The sequence below is a fragment of the Oncorhynchus keta genome, chromosome 28, assembly GCF_023373465.1.
Source record: "Oncorhynchus keta strain PuntledgeMale-10-30-2019 chromosome 28, Oket_V2, whole genome shotgun sequence".
Classification (NCBI taxonomy): domain Eukaryota; kingdom Metazoa; phylum Chordata; class Actinopteri; order Salmoniformes; family Salmonidae; genus Oncorhynchus; species Oncorhynchus keta.
In genome coordinates, this window is record NC_068448.1 from 38,686,017 (window position 1) to 38,705,304 (window position 19,288).

The 19,288-nt window shown below is 44.9% G+C and overlaps 1 protein-coding gene across 1 annotated transcript in view; it reads left to right on the plus strand.

Annotated features, from left to right (window-relative positions):
• The window catches only part of LOC118361285 (protein RCC2 homolog), a 36,746-nt gene extending 21,828 nt beyond the window's left edge, over window positions 1-14,918 (plus strand). The window contains exons 5-11 of the mRNA XM_052482961.1: window positions 1,315-1,535; window positions 3,553-3,667; window positions 11,262-11,428; window positions 12,345-12,525; window positions 13,205-13,383; window positions 14,254-14,331; window positions 14,456-14,918. Coding sequence (XP_052338921.1) covers window positions 1,315-1,535; window positions 3,553-3,667; window positions 11,262-11,428; window positions 12,345-12,525; window positions 13,205-13,383; window positions 14,254-14,331; window positions 14,456-14,560 — 1,046 coding nt within the window. The 3' untranslated portion in view covers window positions 14,561-14,918. The remainder of the gene's footprint in view (window positions 1-1,314; window positions 1,536-3,552; window positions 3,668-11,261; window positions 11,429-12,344; window positions 12,526-13,204; window positions 13,384-14,253; window positions 14,332-14,455) is intronic.
• The last annotated feature ends 4,370 nt before the right edge of the window (window positions 14,919-19,288 follow it).

Below are 19,288 nucleotides of genomic sequence, written 5' to 3' on the forward strand. Positions count from 1 at the left end.
GAAGAAACTCAAATTGATCAGAAATACAGTGGAGACGTTGTGAATGACTATTGTAGCTGGAAACGGCTGATTTTTAATGGACGATCTACATCGGCATACAGAGGCCCATTATCAGCAACAATCACTCTTGTGTTCCAATGGCACGTTGTGTTAACTTATCCTTTTTTAGACTAGTTGAGTATCTGGAGCATCAGCATCAGGGTTCGATTACAGGCTCAAAATGGCCAGAAACAAACTTTCTTATGAAACTCGTCAGTCTATTCTTGTTCTGAGAAATGAAGGCTATTCCATGCGAGAAATTGCCAAGAAACTGAAGATTACGTACAATGCTGTGTACTACGCCCTTCACAGAACAGTGCAAGCTGGCCCTAACCAGAATAGAAAGAGAGGCCCCGGTGCACAACTGAGCAAGAAGACAAGTACAAGACAAGTGTCTAGTTTGCGAAAAAATACGCCTCACAAGTCTTCAACTGGCAGCTTCATTAAATAGTACCCACAAAACACCAGTCGCAACGTCAACAGTGAAGAGGCGACTCCGGGATGCTGGCCTTCTAGGCAGAATTGCAAAGAAAAAGCCATATCTCAGACTGGCCAATAAAAATGTAAGATTAAGATGGGCAAAAGAACACAGACACTGAACTCTGCCTAGAAGGCCAGTATCCCAGAGTTGCCTCTTCACTGTTGACTTTGAGACTGGTGTTTTGTGGGTGTTCTGCTTCTGTGAAGGGCGTAGTACACAGCGTTGTACGAGGTCTTCAGTTTCTTTTCAATTTCTCACATGGAATAGCTTTAATTTCTCAGAACAAGAATAGACTGACAAGTTTCAGAAGAAAGTTCTTTGTTTCTGGCCATTTTGAGCCTGTAATCGAACACACAAATGCTGATGCTCCAGATACTCAACTAGAAGGACAGTTTTATTGCTTCTTTAAAATAAGCCGTTTTCAGCTGTGCTAATATAATTGCAAAAGGTTTTTATAATGATCAATTAGCCTTTTAAAATGATGAACCTGGATTAGCTAACACAATGTGCCATTGGAACACAGGAGTGATGGTTGCTGATAATGGGCATCTGTACGCCTATGTAGATATTCCATAAAAAATCTGCCTTTTCCAGCTACAATAGTCATTTACAACATTAACAATGTCTACACTGTATTTATGATCAATTTGATGTTAATGTAATGGACAAAAAAATGTGCTTTTCTTTAAAAAACAAACTTTTGAACATAGTGTATATATATGTCTCATAGATGTAATCATTCTTGCTGAGTCCAGAAGAAATCGTCAATATTGACTTCTTTCTCCCTCTATCAGGTCGAAATGAAAAGGGTCAGCTGGGTCATGGGGACACCAAACGCCTGGAGGCCCCAAAACTGATTGAGGCCCTCGCAGACGAAGTGGTGGTGGCTGCAGCCTGTGGTCGCAACCACACCCTGGCATTGACAGAGGGTGGCACCGCCTACTCTTTTGGAGAGAACAAACTGGGCCAGCTGGGTCAGGGCAACCAAACAGATGCAGTCCTCAGTCCGGCCCTGGTAAGCAACATAAACCTTGAAAAAGAAAGGAGAGCCGCACACTCTAGGAGCTCAAATGCAATAATTGAATGACCTAATAACCAACGTGTCTTCATCAGGGTATGACGACAAACACTGCGGTCACTAGTTTATATAGTGTCAAAGGACACACAAGTGTCTGTAATCATGGCCGGGTGTGGCTTGATACCATTGGTTCATTTACAGATATAAGTAGAACATATAAACATAAAGAACATAAATGGAGAGCATACGATCATAGATTCAATTTGGCTACATAGGCCTACAAACATGTACAATGAATAGCAAAATCACAATGGCTTCAGATCAAAGTCTACGTTGAGACCGAAGGGAGAAAGGGTCTTTTAAATGAAAGATCCAGGCAGCCTCTCGTTTTAACAATAAATTGTCGACGTCACCCCCTCTCGTAGGGAGGGTGACGTGTTCGATGCCGATATAAAGTAGGGCCGAAATCGAGTGGTTCGCTTCCGTAAAGTGGGCCGCAACTGGGTACGTCAAATTTTTGCACCTTATGGTGCTACGATGCTTCGTAGTTTTAATTCACACATCGTTTTACCCACATACTTTTTACCATAAGGACAAATGATAAGATAAATAACTGTCTTTAGTGGAGCACGTAATCACACCTGTTGATTTGTTTCCCTGTTTGGGGTTGTTTGAAGGATCTACATTTGTAAGTGTCATTGCATTGAGTGCAGCCACTACACTTGTAGTTTCCATCTGGTAGAGGCACGAATAGAGGGATATTTTGTGGCGGTAAATCAGAGTTTACCAACAAACAAAAAAACTTTTATTTTACTAGGCAAGTCAGTTAAGAACAAATTCTTATTTTCAATGACGGCCTAGGAACAGTGGGTTAACTGCCTGTTCAGGGGCAGAACGACAGATTTTGTACCTTGTCAGCTCGGGGATTTGAACTTACAACCTTTCGGTTACTAGTCCAATGCTCTAACCACTAGGCTACCCTGCCGCCCCGATTGATCTCTGAGATTTCTTCCCCGCGAGAATACGACCAAGGGAGGGTCGGAAAACACATGACTAATACTGTCATCGGATCTTAGAACAGCAGAGTAGATAACAGGATGGTAACAGCAGAGTGGATAACAGGATGGTAACAGCAGAGTGGATAACAGGATGGTAACAGCAGAGTAGATAACAGTGCCAATGTTTGAACGATTCCCTTAATTTGCTCAGAGCACTTTGAATAGCGGGTAGTAAGAACACAAGAATGCTTATTTTTGGGAGACTGTCCTTGAAAGAGATCATGTCTCGATTTATTTAGGATTTTTTTCAATGACAGTATTAATCTGACCATGTTTGTACCCTCTCTCCTTGAATTTTCTTTGCGTCTCAGCAATATTTCGGTCAATCTGATTGTTTTTTGCAAAGTCTTTTGATTTGACAGAATTGGCTGAAGGGACACTGTTTTTCAATGGAAGCTGGTGACAATTACCAGCCCTCAACAAACTGTTACGATCAGTAGGTTACCTGTAAAGATCAGTGTATAGACAATTATCCTCACACAAAATCAGAAGATCAAGGAAACTGATTTGATGTGTGTCAGATTGCATAATAAATCTCATAGTGCTCAGGACAAGAGTTAAGAAAAGCATGGAACGCCTGGAGCTGTTTTGCATCACCCCTCCATAGAACAAAAATATCATCAATGTACCGTTTCCAAATAATTATGTTAGGCAAGAAAACATTTTTGATAGGATTGAGAATTGACTGTTTCTCCATGTAACCCACATACAAATTAGCATAGTTAGGAGCCATAGGGGATCCCATAGCAGTACCCTTCATCTGAATAAAGTAATCGTTTAGAAACATGAAATAGTTGTGTGTGAGTACTATTTCAGCCAATTTTATAATGCATGCACTGGTAAGCAACATCAACCTCATTATTCATCAGCCTAATTATTGTGGCTGATTTATTATAGGTTTAATATGGCCACATGCTGAGCCTGTGCTTATGAAAGCTTCTCCTTTCCCCTCTCAGATCCAGTACAATGGGCAGCCCTTGGTCAAGGTGGCGTGTGGGGCAGAGTTCAGCATGGTGGTGGACTGCAAAGGAAACCTCTACTCGTTCGGGTGCCCAGAGTATGGCCAGCTAGGTATGTATGCAACTAACGAGCAGGACTGGACAGATTTAAACTTCTAAAAAAAGGTTTCTCCAATGACACATTTGAAGAGTCACAATGACCCCTTCAAAAATCATTCCAGATCAAACACTGGCGTTGCACTTGTAACAGGGTTATATTGGTGATTCCCCTTGCCACTTTATTGTTAAGCCAATGGGTTTTTGGTTATAGTTTTGTCTTGCCTTCACCTACTCAACATGGCATCTTATTGGCTGGTTTGCGTAGCTTGCTTACGACGGAGGATGTTTCAGTTAGAATCGTCCCAGTGAACAAGCACCAAACCAGCGGTAGTATGGCCAGCTAGTTGGTTGCAAAGCACTGTATGTCAAAATTGATTTTTATACTCTCAAGTGATGATTTAAATGTACAATTTACAGTGGGGAGAACAAGTATTTGATACACTGTAATGTTTATCATGGGTATACTTCAACTGTGAGAGATGGAATCTAAAACAAAAATCCAGAAAATTACATTTAAGTAATTAATTTGCATTTTATTGCATGACATAAGTATTTGATCACCTACCAACCAGTAAGAATTCCGGCTCTCACAGACCTGTTTGTTTTTCTTTAAGAAGCCCTCCTGTTCTCCACTCATTACCTGTATTAACTGCACCTGTTTGAACACGTTACCTGTATAAAAAACACCTGTCCACACACTCAATCAAACAGACTCCAACCTCTCCACAATGGCCAAGACCAGACAGCTGTGTAAGGACATCAGGGATAAAATTGTAGACCTGCACGAGGCTGGGATGGGCTACAGGACAATAGGCAAGCAGCTTGGTGAGAAGGCAACAACTGTTGCCGCAATTATTAGAAAATGGAAGAAGTTCAAGATGACGGTCAATCACCCTCGGTCTGGGGCTCCATGCAAGATCTCACCTGTGGGGCATCAATGATCATGAGGAAGTTGAGGGATCAGCCCAGAACTACACGGCAGGACCTGGTCAATGACCTGAAGAGAGCTGGGACCACAGTCTCAAAGAAAACCATTAGTAACACACTACACCGTCATGGATTAAAATCCTGCAACGCACGCAAGGTCCCCCTGCTCAAGCCAGCGCATGTAGTTTGCCAATGACCATCTGGATGATCCAGAGGAGGAATGGGAGAAGGTCATGTAGTCTGATGAGACAAAAATAGAGCTTTTTGGTCTAAACTCCACTCGCTGTGTTTGGAGGAAGAAGAAGGATGAGTACAACCCCAAGAACACCATCCCAACCGTGAAGCATGGAGGTGGAAACATCATTCTTTGGGGATGCTTTTCTGCAAAGGGGAGAGGACGACTGCACCGTATTGAGGGGAGGATGGATGGGGCCATGTATCGCGAGATCTTGGCCAACAACCTCCTTCCCTCAGTAAGAGCATTGAAGTGGCTGGGTCTTCCAGCATGACAACGACCTGAAACACACAGCCAGGGCAACTAAGGAGTGGCTCCGTAAGAAGTATCTCAAGGTCCTGGAGTGGCCTAGCCAGTCTCCAGACCTGAACCCAATAGAACATATTTGGAGGGAGCTGAATGTCTGTATTGCCCAGCGACAGCCCCTAAACCTGAAGGATCTGGAGAAGGTCTGTATGGAGGAGTGTGCCAAAATCCCTGCTGCAGTGTGTGCAAACCTGGTCAAGAACTACAGGAAACGTATGATCTCTGTAATTGCAAACAAAGGTTTCTGTACCAAATATAAAGTTCTGCTTTTCTGATGTATCAAATACTTATGTCATGCAATAAATTGCTAATTAATTACTTAAAAATCATACAATGTGATTTTCTGGATTTTTGTTTTAGATTCCGTCTCTCACCATTGAAGTGTACCTATGATAAAAATTACAGACCTCTACATGCTTTGTAAGTAGGAAACACTGCCGATTTTAGCAGGTTATCAAATACTTGTTCTCCCCACTGTATATCGATTCGTTCGAATAACATTTACAAACATCACACATAAGATGCAGCGTTTTTTGGTGCATATTTGTTATGCATTTTGTTGTAGAGAATTCCAGCTAATACTAGCTAGCAACTTACTGTGTCTGGTGGGGGGGTTTGTATATTTTGTACAGTGCGGCACGTGCAGAATTGGATGGTGAGCTGTGCATTGCATGACGTGCAATTTTGTGCTACAAATTGGAGCTCGTGTCGATGATTGATTGTACACAACGCAAGAAGAGTACTGTTACAGTGGTGCCGTGACCATCCGTCGCTGGATTTCCATCTCAGAACTTCGCCGTGGTTGCCGTTGAAGAATCAGATAAGACGTTGCTGGTGCAGTTTATGGCGATATTGCATTTCGCCACAAGAGGGCGCTACTGCAGCGTTTTATTATCGAAATTGGTGATTTCTCTGGCTGAGACTCTCCTCACAGATAAACGATAACTTTTGTAATACTTGTTTATTTGCAATTCTAACGTATATCTGAAATAAGTAGGGTGAGTTTTACCAGTGTACTAGATATAGGTTAGATTTTGAAGTGAGGTTGAAAATATATATAATTTTTTGCTATTTACATTTTAATTAGTGTGTTGATTTCCCATTGTTAAGATGGAAGGCGTTGGGAGAGGTAGGGGTTTCCTGTCATTTAATCTGTCACCATCTGTTGGTAGGGGTTCAGCCAAAATTCCATTTGCTTCTACACCTATGCCTAAACTGGAGGTTTTTGGGAGAATTGATGATAGTTTACCCATGGAAACGCCCAAGGATGTGTGTGTGATAGTTTTGCCAAATAGAGGGAGTGGGGAGGTCTCCATGGATTTCATAGCAGACATAGTACAGCAGATTGGTCATTCCATTGGGGAGAACATTGCCTCCTGTTTGGAGTCAAAGGCAATCGTTGGACATGTTGAGGACAATGTTATGGGGAGTGTATGCAGTTCTAGGGTTATGGATGTGTCAGGCCTGAACCTGGTATTGAAGTCTGATATCAGGGAACTGGTGTACTTTTGGGGGGATGGCTCTGAAAAGTGCACAGTGCATGAGTGGGAGGATATGGTCATGGTTTACATGCGTAAGAGGGGCGTGTCTGTGATGGACCAAGCAGTTGAGGTTATGGGAAAGCTTATGGGAAGGGCCCATTGTTAAAGTGGGCATACGCAGCAATCCCTCTGTTGATATATCTAAAGGCCGAGTCCCATCTTTGACATACTGAAACAACATTTTAGTGACACTGCTTTTTCAAGCATGCCCCTCGCCGACTTTTATGCCACATTACCTCTGACTGATGAACAACCATTTGAATATTGGCTCAGACTGAACAGGGCTATGGAGGTTGCTGAAGATTGTCTAAAGAGACAGAAAAAAAAAGTGTTGAAGACCCATCTCGTTAGCTCACAGTCATGTTCATCAGACATTGCCCTAATGCTGAACTGTCGCTTATCTTTAAGTGCAAGCCATTACAGCAGTGGACCGCTGCAGATGTTCATGAGAGGTTGAATGAATACAGGAGGGAGCAGAGGTACTCTCACTTATCTAAGGTGACCCCAGCCATCGCAACAATGAAGCAGGAAGTTGGTGCTGTCTTTTGCCAATCACCATGCCTGCTGTGAGGCCCCACATGGAAGTACCCAATACATTGCCTTACCCAGCCCAGACTATTCAGGGCTCAGCTGAGCCCATGGAACGTATCCTTGCAATGCTGGAGCAGAGGCCACAACCGTCTGACCATAAGTTCCAAAAAGGGAATAGGAGCAAATTGAAGTCTAATGGGCCATGTAACGTGTGCAGGGATGCTGGACATGATACTTACTTTCACTGCAGGGCCAATCACCTCTGTTTTCTTCGTCATGTAGCTGGCCACGCACGCTCTCAGTGCCCCAAGGCCGCAGCTCTGAGCACAGCTGGTGGAGTCCCTACAGTAACTACTGCTCAGCTCCCGGAAAACTAGTAGGCCTGCATGTAGAAGGGGAGAGTGTTGGGCCTTTTGTAGAGTCCCCATCAGTGAGCGCTGTTGATTTGGAGTCTGTATATAAAAGTGTTTGTGATGAAATGAAGACTGAGAAGAGTATCATAATGCAGAACACACAGAGACGTTCCCCATATGATTATTTATTCTATGCCGAGGTGTTAATAGGAGGGGAAGTAGAAGTGAGAGCTATGCTTGACAGTGGATCCATGGCTTGTACCTTGAGCTCTAGGGTCTTACCTGAACTGTTGCATGCAGGAGGAGTGTTGAAAAGTCCATCATTGAGTCCTACAGAGGTAGTCTTGGTTGGTTGTGGTGGGTTGAAGATGAGGCCTTTGGGAGTATGTGAGCTGGAGATGGAGGTGTAAGGATGTAGAGTTGCTGTGCCTACACTGGTGGTTGAAGGCCAGAGTGATGACCTCATCTTGGGCAGCAATCTTCTAAAGCACTTGATTCGCCACCTGAAGACGGATGGAGATCTCTGGAAGAGGGTTTATACTCCTGTGTGTGACGGGGTGAGGAGAGCAAGCTAATTGATATGATGGCTAATGTGGAGAGATGGAGAGACAGTGAAGTACCTGACAAAGTTGGAACTGTGAGACTAAAAGGGGCTGTGACTCTAGAGCCTATGCAGGAGCACTTAGTCTGGGGCAGACTACAAAACACTCAGAATCTATCAGCGGGCAGTGCTGTCTCATTGAGCCCAGCAGTTCAAGGTCAACACCAAGGTCAATACTGGTAGGGAGGACAGTAGCTCTATTGCGGGGGAATGGGTGGCTCCCTGTTAGAGTGATAAACCTTTTTCAGAAGACAGTGACTTAGAGACGAAACGCCACTCTAGCCAATGTCTTTCCTTGCATGGCTCTAGAGGACTTTGACTGTTCGTGTGTGAATGATGATTCATCAGCAGCTTTACAGCAGCAAGTGCAGAGAACGGCTGATATACTCACTGACTGCCAAGATGACTTGACACTGACTGACGGTTCCAGCCAACTTCACGATACTGACGGACCTGACAGTTCAAGCGATCCTGAGGTCTAACGTGACTTCGGTTTGACTGATATTGATGTCGACTCCTGTCAAGTGTCTCCTGCTGGTAAGAAGAAACTCATCCAGCTCATAGCTGAGTACCAGTCCATTTCTTTCCAGGCACAAGTTGGATTGTGGAAAAGCTTCCGGATGTCTTCGCCACATTCAACTGAGTGATGAGAAACCCTTTCGGATGCCCTACCGACGTCTTTCACCAAATCATTATGAGAAGCTCAAACAAGCATTGAATTAGATGGAAGAACGTGAAATCATAAGGAAGTCTAGTAGTGAGTTCGCCTCTCCCCTTGTCCTTGTATGGAAGAAGTCTGGAGACCTGAGACTCTGTACTGATTTTCGTTTGCTCAATGCTCGCACCATCAAAGACGCCCACCCACTCCCTCACCAGGCTGATGCACTGGCTGCTTTAGGTAGAAATGCCTTTTTCTCGACGATGGACCTTACCTCTGGCTTCTACAATGTGGAAGTGCATGAGGATGACCGGAGATTCACAGCTTTTACGTCGCAATTTGGATGGCCACATGGGTTAGGTAATAGTCCTGCAACCTTTATGAGGATGATGCTAAACATCTTTGGGGATCAGAACTTTCTTAGCGTGCTGTATTATCTTGACGATGTCACTGAAGATCTGGCTATACAGCGCCTGGAAATGGTTTTTGAGCGTCTCAAGGCGGCAGGGTAGCCTAGTGGTTAGAGCGTTGGACTAGTAACCGGAAGGTTGCAAGTTCAAACCCCTGAGCTGACAAGGTACAAATCTGTCGTTCTGCCCCTGAACAGGCAGTTAACCCACTGTTCCTAGGTCATCATTGAAAATAAGAATTTGTTCTTAACTGACTTGCCTGGTTAAATAAAGGTAAAATAAATACAAATAAACAACCTGAAGTTGGCGCCAAAAAAGTGTAACTTTCTGCAGAGGTCTGTGAAGTTTCTGGGTTATATCATTAGTGCGGATGGTGTAGCTACAGACCCTGAGAAGGTGAAGGCCATTAACAGTAACAGAAGCTGATCTGATGGAAGATGGCACTGACATTCCATCTCAGAAGAAATTGAGGTCATTCCTTGGGATCTTTGGATTGACTACTGGACACAAGGCTCCACGCTGGAAAAAGAAGCGACGCTCACCTGTCAGGAAGTTGACGGCTGCCAACTGGACAACAGAATGCAGACAGGCCTTATTCCAGCTAAAGCAAGCCTTACTGAACCAGGTTTTGTTGCTCTCGTCCGGGCCCTGCCGACGAGAGCAAAGCACAGAAGGCCTCAGGCGCTGAAGTCCCTCACGTTTTCGTACAATTGTACAATACACGAGACCACAGGCTTTGCCCCTTTCCTGCCAATGTTTGGGAGGACGCCAAGACTGCCTGTTGACATAGTCTTTGGCTCTGTCATAGAGAACCCAGAAGTTGTCTTCTATGACCAGTTTGTTCAGTCTTTGAGGCGAGATCTGAAAGAAGCCATGAATACAGCACAGCGAAGCAGTTGAAGAGGCATGCTGACCTTTATGACAGCAGAGTCAGAGGAGCACCAGCGGAGATTTGGGGCTAACAAGGGGGAGCGAGGAAAGCGGAAGCTTGCTGACCGTTGGGAGGATACTGTCCACCTTGTCACTGAATTGAATGCTGACAGTCACACTTAAGATTCAGAACAGCTCCACTGGACAGGAGAAGACGGTACATTGCAACCTGATAATGCCAGTCAACTTTCTTCCTCTTCCCCATGCTGCCGTTGATGAGGGAACAGACATGTCTGGATTAACAGAGTCTGAGGACATGAATGACAGCCTTGTGGTCTCAGCTGCCAGGGACACTGCAGTGGATGATGATACTGAGTACAGAACAAGAGTGTGGGTGTCGGAGGTGCCTTCTGAAGGAACAGGTGACACAAGCCTGGAGGGTGATGTGCGATCCTTGGATGCTCAGGATATTCCACCTTTGGATTCTGTGGATGATATACTGCAGCTGGAAGGTCTGCCTCGATCAGAGAGTCTTCAAGAATCTGACCGAGACCGTAACAGTGTAGTGAGTGAGCTAATTGACCAGTCTGCTTACGATATCCATACTGACCTACCAAACGCAGACCATTCCTTACCTGATCAGGTACGCACTGACTGTGTTGACAGACCCACTATTGCAACAGTACACAACACTGTTACCTCTTATTGAAGGTAGTCGGGGTCGTATTAGGTCAAGGGCAGGAAGGCTATTTAAACCAGTGTCAAGACTGATTGAGATGATGAATCAGCAGAAAGTTAGCTCTTGAAGGTTAAATAAGTGAATAGAGGGACAATGGTATTGACATGTTTTATTTGTTTTGCTTTTACCATTGTGACCGTGATTAGAGGTTGCAGGATGGTAATGTGACGGATATGATAAAGTCTCTTATGGTTGTTTATTTTATTACTTGGATGTTTTAAAGTCACTGAGTGTACTTAACATGTAACAGGCATGTTTACCTATGAGGGCTAAGGGGATTGATCAACCACTTTTCACTCTAATTCTCATGGAGTATAGTCTGACTGGAATATTTAGTGACTGTTTAAAGCAGGGTCTGCATCCTCGATATACATAGCTTTACCAACGCAAGAAGAGTACTGTTACACACTTATTTGTCTTGTGTTTTGGGTCACAGGACACAATTCTGACGGCAAGTTCATTGCCCGCGCCCAGCGCATCGAGTTTGACTGTGAGACCATTGCACGCCGCGTGGCCATCTTCATCGAGAAGAGTAAGGACGGCCAGGTGACGCCTGTACCTAACGTGGTGGTCCGAGACGTCGCCTGCGGAGGCAATCACACGGTGAGGAGGGAAGACCAGGACGCGTATTCAGTCTGGGAGAACGATCAGTTTGGCCTTTTTAGATCATAATGAATAAAATGACATTTACATGGGGAACTTGATCCTAGATCAACACTCCTACTCCTGAGGCGCTTTTATGAATACGGGCTCTGATACCTACTGCCACAAATACACCTTGAGCCAGAAGTGTGCATTTTAGAGCCTCCCGGGTGGCGCAGTGGTTAAGGGCACTGTACTGCAGCGCCAGCTGTGCCACCAGAGACTCTGGGTTCGCGCCCAGGCTCTGTCGTAACCGGCCGCGACCGGGAGGTCCGTGGGGCGACGCACAATTGGCCTAGCGTCGTCCGGGTTAGGGAGGGTTTGGCTGGTAGGGATGTCCTTGTCTCATCGCGCACCAGCAACTCCTGTGGCGGAACGGGCGTGTTTCCTCCGACACATTGGTGCGGCTGACTACTGGATTGGATGCGCTGTGTGGCTTGGTTGGGTTGTGTATCGGAGGACAAATGACTTTCAACCTTCGTCTCTCCCGAGCTGCTACTAAACAATTGGATACCACGAAATTGGAGAGAAAAAAGGGGTAAAATTCAACAACAAAAAAAACACAAATAGTGATGTCTCCATCCCCCAACCTTTGCATAATCACTGAATGAAGAGTCATTCAACAGATGCTCTTATCCAGAGCAAGCTACAGTGTTCCCTTAATGAATGAACCTGCAGATGGAGACCTCTTCACTCTGGTCCTTAAATCTGGACACTGAGCGGGTCTGATAACATTTGGCACCAGCCTGTGTTTAAAGGGACAGTCCAGTTTTCACTTATATTGGCCGTAGTTGATTCGCAAAGTCAGGTTTCTTTTCTTCTCACTTTTTGTTTTGTTAGCGTGAGGTATGTAAACTGTGTTTGTGTGTATCCCCAGCTGATATTGGATTCCCAGAAGCGGGTGTTTTCCTGGGGCTTTGGTGGTTATGGACGGCTGGGTCACACGGAGCAGAAGGACGAGATGGTGCCCAGACTGGTGAAGCTCTTTGACTTCCCCGGGCGCGGGGCATCCCAAATCTACACTGGCTATCAGTGCTCCTTCGCTGTAAATGAGATGGGTATGGGACACAATGCTTAACCCCTTGAATGTCGCACTGAAGAGTAAATCTTTTTAGAATTATTTTATTTATTACCCCTATTATCAATTTATACCACTTTAAACCAAGAATACTACCGTTACTTCCCCACGTCTGTTGCTCTACCTGATATACACTCTGTACAATACTTGTATATGGTTAAAGAAGGCTTTTTAAGCCTTGAGACAAGGACTGTGTGTATGTGCAAGACAAAATATGTAAGTGCCTTTGAACAGGTTATGGTAATAGGTGCCAGGCGCAACGGTTTGAGTGTGTCAAGAACTGCAATGCTGATGGGTTTTTCACTCTCAGCAGTTTCCCATGTGTATCAAGAATGGTCCACCACCCACAGGATATCCAGCCAACTTGACACAACTGTGGGAAACTTTGCAGTCAATATTGGCCAGCAGCCCTGTGGAACGCTTTCAACACCTTGTAGAGTCCATGCCCCAACGTACTGAGGCTGTTCTGAGGGCAAAAGGTGGCGCAAATCAAAATAATGTTTCGTTGTGTATGTTGTAGTGATTTCAGGGCGTATCCCAACTGTGATTTGAACATAGCATCTGTCAGTCTAAACAGTGTAGCCATAACGCCAAGAGCTGGACAAATTTTGCTAGTGTTTTTTGATCAGGAAGCTACAATATTAACATTGTGTGTGCAGGAGGGCTGTTTTTCTGGGGGGTCACCAATACCTCGCGGGAGTCTACCATGTACCCCAAGGCTGTGCAGGACCTGTGTGGCTGGAAGGTCCGCAGTCTGGCGTGCGGGAAAAGCAGTATAGTTATCGCTGCAGACGACAGCACCATCAGCTGGGGACCCTCCCCAACCTTTGGAGAACTGGTAAGTTTTTTATTATACAATTATACACTGAACAAAAATATAAACGGAACAAGTGTTGGTCTCATGTTTCATGAGCTGAAATAAAATCCCAGACATTTTTCATATGCACAAAAATCTTATTTCTCTCAAATTTTGTGCATAAATTTGTTTAAATTCCTGTTAGTGAGCATTTGTTGTTTGACAAGATAATCTATCCACCTGACAGATGTGGCATATCAAGAAGCTGATTAATTATACAACTGCACCTTATGCTGGGGACAGTAAAAGGCCAATTCATAGTCACACAACGCCATGCCACAGATACCTCAAGTTTTGAGGGAGCGTGCAATTGGCATGCTGACTGCAGGAATGTCTACCAGAGCTGTTGCCAGATAATTGAATGTTAATTTCTCTACCGTAAGCTGCCTCCGTCGTTTTCGAGAATTTGGCAGTATGTCCAATCGGCCACGCAACCACAGACCACGTGTAACCACGCCAGCCCAGGACCTCCACATCCGGCTTCTTCACTCATGGGATGATCTGAGGTGGGCAGGGCTGAGGAGTATTTCTGTCTGTAATATAGACTTTTGTAAGGAAAAACTCAATCTGGTTGGCTTGGCCTGGCTGCCAAGTGGTTAGGCCTATGCCCTCCAAGGCCCACCCATGGCTTCACCCCTGCCCAGTCATGTGAAATCCATAGATTAGGGCCTAATGAATTTATTTCAATTGACTGATTTCCTTATATGAACTGTAACTCTCAAATCTTTGAAAATGTTGCGTTTTATATTTGTGCTCAGTATAGAAATGTACTTGTGTGCTCAAGGGACTGCTGAATTAGCACACCTGTTCCGGCTTCACCACTTATGCCATGGGTTTTGTGTTTTGTTACAGGGATACGGAGACAACAAGGCCAAGTCCTCCACTACTGCTCAGGAGGTGAAGACCCTGGATGGAGTTTACACTGAACAGGTGTGGAGCAGCAACAGAGAATGAAAACAGTGATGAATTTGAATTCCCACTTATGTATTCTGAAGATGGGAACTGCATTTAGATACATGTTCACTCTGAAACTTTTTGTTGTTTGTGGTTGCAGGTGGTGATGGGATACGCACACTGCCTGGTCATCGCCAGACAGGATACTCCACAGGAACAAGAGATGCTCAAGAAGCTGCCAGAGTACAACCCAGGCCCCCTCTGATGGGGCACCATCCAGCCACCTTACCATTTGTCAACAGATTCTCTCCAGAATGCATCTCCCCTTTAGGTCACCTTTGTAAGGCTTGATGGATGGCTGGGGAGGGTGGGTTCTTGTATGTATGCGAACACAAACAAGTCAGTTCTTTTTGTGTTTGTTCCCAAAGACCAATTACATTTTCTTTGTTCATGAAGTCCATAGCAGTATTACTTTTTGTCAGGTCGATCTGTATGCATTGTCAGAACACAATCGGGATCTGAGACATTGTGCCATCAAGTTGATGCTCTCCGGCCATTGACTTCTGTTACATTCTTCTGTTAATCTCTTCACTTGTATGATTAAATTGTAGCGGTATTTATTAGAGAGGGGTAAAGAATGATTTTGTTCGGGCGCCAGGCAGGTATTAATCATGCCGAAAGGAAAAGAGTAGAATAGAGAGAGTACCACTACCAGATCCACACACATCAGCAGAAGAGACTGCCTAGAGTGTAGCCTGTTTAGCAGATAGCCAGTGGAGAGAAAAAAGAATACACACCATATAAAACCCACATCACAGCACAGGGGTAACCCCAACAAGAATACCTCATACAATAATAATAATACTAATAATGGCAGAGCAATTTAACAGCAACTTCATACAAGAAAGAACCCAGTCATCAACAGGATTTGCAATCATATGTATTATCGTCCAGTGGAGGAGGGCAGAGGGTATGAATGTGGGGGGTGTTCATAGACACAACAAAGGCCTTAAAAAAAGTCCACAATCTTCTCGGCCACATGTCATTAGTATACCTCAATACAGTTCACATAACAATACACAACTTGCAAGCAACCTCCCTTTTAACTAAAATGTCCAAATACTTCTGGCAGGGCAATAATAGTCCAGCTCTAATGAACTTCAATGGGAAGTGCATTGGAAAAAATAGAGAGTCTGTTGCAGGGTAAAGCACTGGAACGATAGAGGGAAGAGAGAAAGAGAAGAAGAGAGATCTTAGCTGTGGTTTTCAGGCGTTCAGGTGTACTGTCTGACTGTCCGATGGTTTGTTGGTTTGTATGTTAAAGCTTCGCAACAATGTTGCTACTAATCCATGCGATCCATAACGGGCGCAGTCCCAAAAGAAAACAACCACGACCTAGAGCGATTACACCAATGATTGAGTTAAATACTTTATAAACTACACACACTGAAAACAAACAAAACTTCTGCAGCACAGCACACACACACACAATCAAACTGTCGCGCCACCAAAGAGCTCCTCCCCAAAGAGCTGAATGAGCTCTCTTTATTTCCTCCTTCCTTACTGCTCATGCGCTCTTAAAGTGGCAGTGCACGGTGAAGGCTCCATGCAGATTTCGCCACACTCCTCCCCCCATGAAAAAACAATGCCTGTAGAAAAAGAGAGGCTGCAGGCTTTGACAGGTTCATGTTCCTGCTACACAAAACCAGGGAAGTCCTCATCAGAGTCCTCCACGAAGAGGTCCTGCAGGTGTTTCTTTTGCCTGCGATCCAGCTCTTCTGCCGTAGGGTAGCAGGGCTTTAGGTCAACAACATGCACTGTCCTGACATCTTCCCCAGTGTCCTCCAAACATACCAAGTAGTTCACTGGTCCCAACTGCTGCATTACACGGTATGGACCTTTCCATCTCGAAGCTAGCTTGGCAGTGAACTTCTTAGATGCCTTTGACAGATGATGTGAACGTACCCAGACACGAGACTGGGGTGGAAAACACACGTCTTGTCTTTGTCATAGTTTCTCAGCTGTCGTTGTTTGGCTTTGGTTTTGCTGGCCTCCACTCTGGCTAGCAAGGTGTGGTGGTGTTGTACGGCATCAAACGCTGGGCAGTCAGGTGAAACATTCGAACTTTGCAAGACCCTGTCCATCGGACCTTTTAGTGATCATCCCAGGTGGAGTTCGGCGGGAGTGACCCCAGAAGTCTCCTGCACGGCAGAGTTCAGTGCAAAGCGAAATTCTGGAAGATGCTGATCCCACCTTGTGTGCTGATCCCCCACGAATGAAGCAATCATCCCCTTCAGGGTTCGGTTTACCCTCTCGGTCAGGTTGGTCTAAGGATGGTAGGCTGTGGTCAGCTTGGCAATTACACCCCAGTAGGTACAGAGCTCTTTGTATATTCCTGAAATGAACTGCGGACCTCGGTCAGAGAGGATTTGGTCGGGAATTCCGAATCTGATAAAAACCTCCCTTCGCAGAATTAGAGCAATGGCTGATGCAGTGGCTTTGCGGAGGGGAAACAACTCCACCCAGTGTGTGTAGTAGTCCACTACCACCAATACAAATTCATTGGCATGATAAACTTGGATTATCTGATCACTCAATGTAGAGGGAATGAAGACGCGATAATGGGTGCTGTGTATTCCATCTCCTATTGGAGTTTTTCGATACACTTTATCCTGAATTATGCTATACGTATCATTGAAGCGACTCTTGGAGTCTTCTTCAGACAGACTCTTGTGGATCGCCATGATGGCAGCATCCTTCTGCTGTGCTCTCCATACACTCTCATCATCCAGAGGAAAGGAATCATCCAGACATTTAGCGGTAGTATAAGTACTGCACAAGGGAGGACAAACATTGGCAGTCTCTGTAATCCGAGAAAGGGCATCTGGTACAACCTTCAGTTTTCCTTTGCGATACTCAATGATGAAGTCAAACATCTGCAGTCTGATGGACCAGCGAATAAGACGGCTGTTGGTCTTGCCTGATGCCAGAACCCACTGCAGAGCAGTGTGGTCTGTGACAACGGTGAAGATCTTTGCCTCCAATTAGTAGCTCCATTTCTCCAAAGCCCAGATCACAGCGAGGCACTCCCTTTCAGACGTTGAATAATTCCTCTCAGCTGAATTAAGGGTGCGACTTGCATAGGCAAGAACTTCTTCTGTTCCAAGTCCTGTTTGTTGAGCCAAGACTGCTCCATGTCCTGTTTGACTTGCATCCGTGTACGCAACGAAATGAGCATTCAGGTTAGGATGTCCAAGCACTGGAGGAGTAATTGCTGTTTTTGAGTGCTTCAAATGCACTTTGGCATGCAGGGGTCCATTGGAATTTCACACCTTTCTTCTTAAGGTGGATGAGGGGTTCGGCTACCTTTGAAGAGTCAGGCACAAACCTTTGGTACCATCCAGCCATACCCAGAAACCGCTGAACAGCCTTGAGGGATGTGGGAATTGGGAATTCATGCACGGCTGCAACTTTGGCTGGATCTGCATGGATACCTTCAGCATTAACCACATGACCAAGGAACTTGAGTTCTGGCAGACAGAAACAACACTTCTTCAAGGTCAAACCTGCAGCCTTTAGTCTGTCGAAGACGGACTGAATGTCTTGCAGATGATCGGCGACAGAGTAGATACATCCAGATACACAAGACAATTTCTACCCCTCAGATCTCCCAGGACAGTCTCCATCAACCTTTGGCAGGTTGCTGGAGCATTCTTCAAACCAAAAGGCATGACTTTGAAGGAGTACAAACCAGCAGGGGTGACAAAGGCAGTCTTGTCCTGACTAGCGGGATCCATTGACACCTGCCAATAGCCACTGTTCAGATCCAGATTACTAAAGATGGATGCTCCTGCCAGAGATTCCAGTATGTCATTTATGTTTGGTAGAGGGTAGGCATCACTTTCTGTTATGGCATTCGGCTTCCTGTAGTCTACACAGAATCGATATCCACCATCTTTCTTAGGAATCAGGACAACCGGAGAAGCCCATCCGGAAAAAGAAGGTTCCACAATTCCATTCTCCAACATGCTTTTGAGCTGTTCATTGAGAATTGCCAGTTTGGTGGGGGACAGCCTGTAGGGACGCTGCTTAATGGGGACCTCATGCCGGGTATAGATGTTGTGTTTGAAGACGGTTGTACCGCTACAGAATTGGCACCCAAACAGGGACTTGAAGAGAAACACCCATGACACCATCCACACAAGGTTGAATCATGTCTTTTGTTGGAAGGATGCGCAACTGTCCCTCAGGCCAGTATCTGCTTGTCATTCCAGACATTTTTCACCTCCTTTTAGCCTGGGAATCCAGGTGTGGGCACTGCAATCTTGGCAATGAGAACCAGCATGAATGTGGTTTTGCGACTCTTTTAGTGCAAATGGTTAACAGGGTGTGGTTATCCTAGTTTTAAATCAAGACTGGTTGTTTTTCTTAATTTGTTTTGGTGTCTTGGTCAGAAGGCCCGCATGTTTTTTACATTTAAAACATGGTAAAGGTTAATTAAATTGGTTGATTTTGGTCAGTCTGTTCTGACATTGCCTCTCTCCTGCCCCATCTTGTCATCACTGCTGTCAACAGTATGTAGCAGTTAGTATGCATCCATCTGCTGACCAATCATCCACCGTACTTTGGGTGAGCTAGGAGTAGATGACTGGGATCGTACAGATGGGCAAGTTTCTTGTACATACCGATGATGTGCACTCCATGGGTTGATTTCGGGCCACACTTCTAGCACCAATTTGATTTAACCAATTCTGACAAGCAAATTTCCCCATTTACCAATGAGCATATCACACCTTACACAGGTTCTGAGCTGCCAAATACTTGAGATTCATTTACAGATGGTTATGCTGGATTAACATTGTGGAAGGTTGACGGTTTTGTCTGCATTTTGGGAGTTATGGCTAGCTGAATCTAGTGCCTTCAGAAACTATTCATACCTTTTCACACAGTTGTTTCAGCCTGAATGCAATTTTTTTTAAATTTTACCTTTATT